Raw genomic sequence first — 9,414 nt, 5'->3', positions numbered from 1 at the left:
GAAAGATGGTCTAAGATACACTAACTCACTAACTCACAGTCACTTCGCCAGTTTCTCCGTCACTCACTCACATATCCGGAAGCGTATTCCTCAGAGAGATTATCACGTTTGCGTGATTTGGGAAGGTAAATATCCTACTGAAGGAATAAACATTACATATATACTTCCCATCAAAGGTTTGGACTCACTTGAAGATCTCACTATATGTTATGTATATATATGTGGTTACATAGAAGATGAATTTCTCCACTATCTTGGGGGAACCAACTGAAAACCTTATACAGATGAATTGCACGAGGATCATGCATCAAATTGCTGAAAAACATGTGCAAATATCGTGCATGTGAACAGCTGCGTTTTGGTGTAAAGTTTTGTTAAGAATTCTCCAATCTTCAATGAGTTTCATCATTTATTGAACTCATGACAAAAATCTTTTCAACATTACGAATTTGTTTTACAATACATCAGTTCATGTGTAAGCAGTACCTTTAAACAGTATGGCATATTTTGTAAATTCTAGTTTAGAACAGTTGACTGAAGTAAGTGGCTACATTTACACTAGTAAGTCTAAACTTTTGATGGGTAGTATATACAGAGAGAGACTTGCATTTGTCTGATATTGGATATTTACTTTCCAAACACATAAGCGTGATGACCACTTTATTATATTCTGACATTCTTAAATAACACCCCTTAAACACCGCATTCACATCACAATTCCAGTCAGCGATCCTTCGGACACGAGTTCCAGCTAAAAACCAGGGTATTTTATACAGTGACATAAATGCACAATATGCAAAATAGGCACAATAACATTTACCTACATTGGCTATATGTACTTACTTATCAAGCTATCGGTCCTCCAACTAGAGTATCTACTACTCAGACTGTGAGACGTCACGTATGTGTATGGTCTGTCTGGCCTGTCAAAAGGTCACCGAATGCAGTCAGATGTCCCGCAATCATAGAATGAAGTCAGGAAACAACTCTGAAATATTTCGGCCAGGTTTAGGGAAAGGCCCCAAACTGCAGAGGCCAACACACGCAGACATGAGACTTGGAGACATGCAGACAGCTGTTTCTCAGTTTATGTTGCAGGGGTGAGTGAATAATAATGACGAGCTGTGGGTGTGTTTGTGAGGTGACGTTTATTCCAACATCATATATATATATATTGATCAATTATTCAATTGATCGGTCAATCACTCTGTAAAATACGAAAGAATGGTATACATTAACCTAAACATGCAAAATGTACAGCTACACATAACTAGTTCATAATAAGTTATCATTATTACTGCTAATATATAAAACTACATAATGGTTGTAATTTAACATGCAAATGATCAACTTAAATGATCATAGAGGTGATATTTTAATCACATATAGATAATTACATACATGATAGAAAATAATGTGTACATACCCTGTGGGTGACACCGGGATGTGTATATATACCCACACTAGTTTTCTGGATTATTACATTTCTAAAACAAATAATAAGTACAATATTTTACTATGGCGACATTAATAATGTAGAAAGCCGACTTCTTGTTCATGCTCTCACACATTCATACATTTAGGTATATTGACTACTTGATGTAAAATATTAATATTTACATTACTTCATATTATTTATAACATATTTAATTGATAGGTTGAGATTCTATTTAGGTTAATATAAAGTAAATGTCTAACCTGAGCTGGGCTGAGTGGCTCGTCCAGTGCAGAGTTGTTAGCAGTGTGACTAGATAATGTGCAAATGCTATGAAGGAAGGCTGTAGTTATATAATGTGAATCAAATTGGAAGCTGGGGGCTATTGCATTGAAAGCTAGACTGTTGAGGCAGGAATAACATACTCTGTCCACCCTAAACAGACGAACTGCTTTGAATCCAAGCACCTGCAACTAATGAACACAAAACAACTTGAAATGGTAAATCTAAAACCTTTTTGCTTAAACTATAAACACAATATCCTGTTAAATTTATATTAAACAATTGCTGAAAAATGTATAATGCCCCCAGCTACGTTGCCGTGGAACATTCTTTTTCAGTATCAGAGACTATGTTTTTATTCTGATAATGCTATATTCAATACATGTCCAAATGGTCAGCTTGGCACAAATAACCATAGGAGGTGTTATGTGTCGCCCTAGTACCGTGTCTGACCTCCATTGGTTTGAATACAGGCAAACACTCTCCTACGCACTGAATTCGTCAGTCGCCTGATGACTTCACGTGGGATGCGTTGCCATTCTTCACGGAGGGCCGCAGTGAATTCATCCCGGGTGTGGGGAGGTTGTTCTTGCCGTCGAATTTTCTGTCCATGACATCCCAAAGGTTTTCTATGGGATTAAGGTCTTGAGAGCGAGCTTGCCAGGGCAACACATTGGCGTTGTTGACGCTAATGGAGTTTTGCACGACGTTAGCAGCATGGAGCCTGGCATTGTCGTGTTGGAACATGATACCCTGTGGCTATTGACGAAGGAATGGAAGCACGACAGGGCGTAGGACCTCGTCTCTGTAGCGTACGGTATTCAAGTTACCATCAATGATGACTAATGGCGTCCTTTCGTCACCACAAATGCCTCCCCACACAATGGCACTCCTACCCCCCAAAAGGTAGGACCTCGTTGATGTTCTAATGTGGTCTTGCTCTAATTGTTGTGTGTGGTAGTGCACAGACCCATATCCGTTGAAGTTAAGCAGCGTTTGCCACGGAGAGTCTTTGGGTAACCGTATTTGGCAGCTTTACCTCTGAAAGTTTCAAGGACTTCAGTCCTGCCCCCAACGAAGCACACGTGGTCTCACCTTAGGCAAGTGATTTTTGCTTCAAAATGAATGGATATCCCAAAATGAGTGGAATAAGTCATACAACTATTAACCTTTTGGCGTCTCACAGGCTTCTTGGGTTAATCGAAGCTATTACTGAAATAGCTGGTTTGAGAAATAAGCGTTTATCGTTAATGATCCCGGGAGAGCTTATCCCCAATCATCTCTCATCCTCCAAATGAAGGCACTCAGACATGCACACTCACAAACACGCGCACCCCCTCTCACGTCCACACGCAAAGTATTGAATGGTCGGTCTGAGACGTCATAAAACCCTCTTATTATCCAGTCACTTGATCACCACGAGTTATTTACAGTGAAATGTCGCTTTAGAATCTATTCTCTCTAAAATTGTTTCGACATATTTCCAGATTTAAAATTTGAAAAAAGGAGAAAATACAATTCTGTAATATCTAATAAATGAAATGTTGTATAACAGTACATCCCGCAGGCTGTGGAAAGTATCTCTCCCGTTTATTTATCCTGCTGAAACGATAGTTAACATTCGGAATCAGTCGTATAACCCCGTAAATGTTCGGAATGCTAAGTGCTGATCTGCTCAGAACACACAATCGTACTCCACTTTCGCGACGGTCTGATAGGCCGAATGAAAAGTCGTTATGGCGTGACCTGTACTCGGATGTCCTCAGATCTTTGTCAAGTGGCAGCGACAACTAAAATCTAATTCAACTGAGACTAATTTTCAATCCCATTATATACCCAATACAACAGATCGATAACCATTCCGCATTGCAACAGTGAAGCAACCTTATACAAACTAGTATTAAGCTGATGTATACCTTTGTTAACAGGTGAGTCAGTAATAATAGTCAAATTAATTATCCATCCATAACGAAATCCATTCTACAAGCGCTCTTCTGTCACTGAATTATTAAAACTCTGTAATAAACACCATTGACGGCTCTGCCACTCTATGTCACAATTCCTGTGCTTAACTGTTGTACAAATAGCTGATTATAATAATATATCAACATATAAAAGTGTTCTGGGCCATGTCTACAAACAGCATACCTTCCAGTGTGCATGGCACCCGTCGTATCCAATCCATCAACGTGGTTAAGTCATGCATACATAGTAGGTTTAATTTGAAGCTTAACATCAAAACTCAGTGGACGAGAAACTGAAAGCAATTATAATTTTTGTGAAAGGCAAGTGAAGTGAATCGTCACGTTGCAGACAATAAGTGAAGCCAATTAACATTGACTACAACGACAGATCTCTATCTCCCGCCCCTCCCTATATATATATATAACATACCTATACATGTACGTTTACAAATAATGTCCCCAGGCAAGCGTGTCACGTGACTGCATCTGACAAATAGCAAAGAGGTATCAACGATCAATCAATAAAAACTGTCCTGTTTCTAGGGAAGTGTACGATTAGATAACTCCGTAAACGTAAACATACCCATCATGTGATACAACCACTGCGGCTTCTGATGTGCAAAGGCTGGTTGACAGTGTCGGGACAAGAAGCTCCGGAGTATCGATCTTTACGTTAAGATTTCAGCTGCCAAAATGGGTGAGATTGATCTGCAAAACCGAGATCCCAACAACATCAACGACCATTTGAAGGTGAGTTATACTACATTTTATTGCATTTTAATAACAAATGAATATGGAAAGAACAAAACACCAACAACCGTGAAGACTAGCCATCACACATGAAAATGTGAAGATCTTGTATTGAGTGAGTTTAGTTTTACGCCGCGCTCAGTAATATTCCAGCTATATGGCGGCATTCTGTAAACAATCGAGTCTGGACCAGACAATCAAGTGATCAACAGCGTGAGCATCGATCTACGCATTTGTGATACAATAACATATGTTAACCGTTAGTCGCCTCTTACGACAAGCAAGGGTTAATGAAGAAAAATTCTAACCCGGATCTTCACGGGTTGTGAAGATCTTGTAATGGACAAGTAGATATGATAACCTCGGATAAATAAAGGAATAGCTTTAGCTCACTTACAACTGATACCAATAAATGACACAAATGATTCCTTTTGAGATTCTAATCGTACATACAAGTAGGAAGCCTGTGAAGATGGCATGGTATCAATACGATCAAGTCGTAATTTTGACAGCAATCAAAGCGTGCATGGTTCGCCGTTTTTGTGTTCCGGCTGACTATTGATGGGTGCTATTAACTCTTCACACTTGATGGTTCCGACATGCACAACAATTTTGTTGTTTACATGACTACCAAACACTAAGTATGTCACAAGCCCTAGTAGTCATTGGAACAATGAAAGTTGTGTCATCGGTTCGTTTAAATCTATAAAAGCCACATCCATAACAAATCTCGGTTAAATGCACGCTATATTATGAGCGTGTGTTTGTTTGTTTGCGTGTTTGTTTGTTTCTATGTGTAACCTAACACTCAGCGTCATTACAGCGTTGCGATTGTGGTCTGTAAAAATAGAATATCGACCTGACAATTCAGTGATTGACATCAAAATGTTTAGGATGACAGAACATGAATCACTATGAGTGGTGATGATACCCAGGTGTTGAAGTTGAACCTTTCCTGCTCCGCTGGGGGCACTCTTCATAAAATTATGCTAAGGCTGATCAATTGTTCACCTGAAAAAAAATCGTAATGTCAAAATAGGGTTTGGCATCAACGTTTGTAATCTCCTCCACATTAAACCATTTTGAAAGCTCCACTGAAGCCTTGAGGTTTGTGAACTTGATCGATCAACATGAATCGTATGACGCTCTTTGAAATCCTGGTAGATAGAGCATGCTCGACTGTACCTCATAAGTAGTGAAATGTAAACACCAAAGGCTGGAGTTGGTGGAATATTGATCGATATGAGGGATGAGTTGACAACTGGAAAGTTTGAATAATCCCTTTTTGTCATACAGCCACGTTAAGAGTTTTTTTGTCCCTCTGAATCTTTATGCTTAACTCTAAACATGAGGAGGTTGCTATATTCAAGCTCAGGTGGGTAAATCAGTGGAAGGGAACTCGCTATTTGATTGTTAATGATGATAATATTAGATCATTCACATAAATGAAACTTAAGTTAAACTCCTTGGCCGAATTACCTTGGGGATTATCACATCAACACTGAACCAAATATTAAGGTCAAACAATATGCCCGGCTGTATTTGTCAATCATCTGAATTCTCAATCGTTTTGAAAACAATGTGTACAATCAATAAATACTACACGTTCAGAGACTTTGGTACTAATATCTCCACGTTCAGTAGTTCAAGACATGGGATTATCATTTTAATCGGGTGTCTCCTCTCTGGCAAGTCAACCTAGTACACAGCAAACGTTAATACAGACAACCCGTGAATACCCGGGGTAGAATTGGTCTTCAGGAACCCATGCTTGTCGTGAGAGGGTACTATTTGGAACGAGTGGTCTGGCTTGCTGTCTTGGTTGACACATGTCATCGTATCCCAATTGCGTAGACCGATGCTCACACTGTTGATCACTGGATTGTCTGCTCCAGACTCGATTATTTACAGACCGCCGCCTTATATGTGGAATATTGCTGTGTGTGGCGTTAAACAACAAACAAATCAACAAACGTATATTGCAGAACATGATTGTTAACAAAAGCATCAGTTAGCTACGTCTTCCAGGACTGCTGTGCAGATTGTCAAGGGATTCTATGTTTATATTGTCATATCTGTAGGATAACAACGACGTGACCAAGTCATTACATATTTTAGGTCAGTATACGCCTCACTTAATTCAAAACATTGAAATATTTACATTTGTATATGTGTTTATGAGCTAGTGTCATCACTGACTTTCAAGTGTCCATTCATATGATTTAACAGCTCTTTGGGGTTTCTGAGGAAGTCAAAACTTATTATTCTTTTGAACTGGCGTTTTATATTCATATCCATTACACAAATTGAATGTCAAAGAATGCCTCCCCATAGCTTTGGTTCTGATATACAGCCAAATTCAAAACCCATGAAGATCCGGGTTAGAATTAATCTTCAGTAACCCATGCTTGTCGTAAGAGGCGACAAACGGGATCGGGTTCAGGTTCGACGACTTGGTATCCCAGTTGCGTAGATCGATGCATCTTACTGTTAGTCCCTGGATTTTCTGGTGCAGACTCGATTATTTACATACCGCCGCCATATAGCTGGACTATTGCTAACTTTCACTTGGCACAGATTACTTTATAAGTATTTTTAACTTACACAACTCTGTTTATCCTTTCAAATAAAAAATAGTATTCGCACCATTTCCTGTTTGATTGACCTGATTGGAACTATTCACATGTCTATTAAGTAAAACTCATACTGCATGTAGTTTAAGAGTCAGATTTTCAAGTCACACAGCTGCTGCCATGGGCATAGCGATATAACCATTTAACTCTTTGATATGTGATTTTGTGTGTGTATTAGAACTAGTTGAAGTGTTGCATGTATTGCAATATTATGGAACACAAACCGCGAGCTTTTCTCCAGTTCTAATCTCGGCCTATTTTCAAACTAAACTGCTTTACATCTGACAGGTCCAGTTTGAGGATGTCTTGGCTGAACCCGAAGGTGCCCACAGCATTGACTGTTGCTGGAAGTGCACCAACACATGCTTCAACTGTGCCTTCAAATGCTGCTACATGCTGATGACCCTGTGTGGACCTATTTACGGCTTGTGCTATGGTTGGCAGTTCGCCATGCTTGCCTGTGCTCACATCTGGGAATACACCCCCCAGATCAGAGCCTGCGCGATCAACTGCGTCATGATGAGGAAAGTGTACAGTCTCTGCCTCAACTGCTGCCTGACGCCATGTTGCGAGTCTTGTGGTGCCTTCTTTAGCAGGATTCAAGTCAAACAATAACACGAAATGTGTGCAACTGTCCTAACACTCTAATGCTGGAATACTTTTGTAGGTTCATCTTTTACCATGTAATTTGTAAAAGACTTAAAGGAACCACTTACTATATTCACACATTTAGGTAAAAGAGGAAAATGCCACGGGATACACTGACTTTGCTGAAACATTAATTCTTCGAAATGGTTTACTTACTGTCACACTTAATTTTCCATTTTGGTGGAATGCTGCTGAAAATCAAGTTCCATGATTTTTGTATGTTATCTTTGCGTCTACACAACGCAGTGTAAAAATACACGACAGGCCTTGACACTCACGCTCAGCCTGGTTCCCTGGGTCCGTTGCGCCTGCGCTACGCTCCGACACTGACCCAGGCAACCACTGCCGAATGGCGGCCTTCACTGCAGGGAGACGCGCCATACATTTACTATAGGAAAATCCGAGAACGGGTGGTTAGAATTTTTTCATAGCATTTTCATCGATACTATGGGAAAATAAACGTCACCAGAACAACGGCCATCGTTACTTTCAGTGTACAAACACGTTATTTAAGCAGTTTCGAGACACGAAAATCGTCGTTACATTGGCGATATGTAAACAATGACACACACCCTATTTTCATCACCGACATGTGCTTTGATATTTCGTGTCAGCTCGCTATTGCCACGAAATCGTACATATAAAACATGAATCTGAACGACCACATTGATTGAATATAGTTAGCATCTTTATTTTAGCAAATGTGATCACGTGTAATTCGATGATTTGGCCCCCATTTCTCCTGTTTTGTGTGTTGGAAATAAACTGAACGCCCAGTAATAGTAACCAGAAAATGGTTGTTACCACATTATATAATTAATAATAATTATTTCTAATATATTTAAAACACATACATGATTCATTCAACAATGTTTTTTTTAACAATGTATGTGCTTTCAAAAATGAAATAATGATAGAAGAATATGGCCTATTTATTATTTGTATTCATTTGGAATAAATCATTTCAATATAACATTGGGCTGATCACGGTGATGCAATAGGCATTGATCTTAAAAAGTTTAACAATAGTCATAGTATGGCAACATCTGCGTGATTCTACTGGGAAATCGATTACACATCGGACCATTATATGTAACATTCCCCACCCCATATATAGGTACAGTTTTGTACATAATAGGAAAACGGACACATTATGAAATATTCATAACTGTGTGTGTTTTAGCTTGTTTTGAAAGAGCCCACTCATAAAAAGGAACGTGCGCATTGACTAAAACACACTGATACACAACACTTCCAGGTGGGGCTCATGTTTGTTAAAGACATGTTTAGTAAAAAACAGCTATTAATATTTCATAATATGTCCATTTCATGTTACAAAAAAAAACACTGTAGCGATATCTGGGGTTGGAGAGGGGTGGGGAATGGGGTACATTCAGTTTTGAAACCTGTTGGTATTAAAATCCCAATAAACAGACAGTTTAATACAGACTATCTTTGATTGCATGAAACACGCATGCCAATGAAGCCATTCTATTACAATTCCCTTAGCTGTTTAATATAAATATACACATGAGTTATACACAACATCAAAGTTGTCTTGTCTGTCTGTCGAAGATTTCAGATGAAAGAATTTCGATAAAAGATGTTGGTTGGTTTGTTGTTTAAGGCTGCACTCGGTTCTATTCCAGTCTGGACCAGGCAATCCAGAGATCAACAGCATGATCATCGATCCGATAAAAAA

General features: G+C 39.1%; 1 protein-coding gene across 1 annotated transcript; it reads left to right on the top strand.

Moving 5' to 3' along the window:
- The first annotated feature begins 4,246 nt into the window (after positions 1-4,246).
- On the top strand, positions 4,247-7,997 carry LOC124281957 (caveolin-3-like). The gene is made up of 2 exons (XM_046717963.1): positions 4,247-4,431; positions 7,353-7,997. The coding sequence occupies exons 1-2, from the start codon at positions 4,375-4,377 to the stop codon at positions 7,677-7,679; spliced, it is 384 nt and encodes a 127-aa protein (XP_046573919.1). The 5' UTR covers positions 4,247-4,374; the 3' UTR covers positions 7,680-7,997.
- The last annotated feature ends 1,417 nt before the right edge of the window (positions 7,998-9,414 follow it).

The sequence above is a fragment of the Haliotis rubra genome, unplaced genomic scaffold (genome assembly GCF_003918875.1).
Source record: "Haliotis rubra isolate DU_JTF1 unplaced genomic scaffold, ASM391887v1 Scf291, whole genome shotgun sequence".
In the NCBI taxonomy this organism is placed as follows: Eukaryota; Metazoa; Mollusca; class Gastropoda; order Lepetellida; family Haliotidae; genus Haliotis; species Haliotis rubra.
Note: the sequence above shows the minus strand (reverse complement) of the source record. Positions and strands in the feature narration are given on the sequence as shown.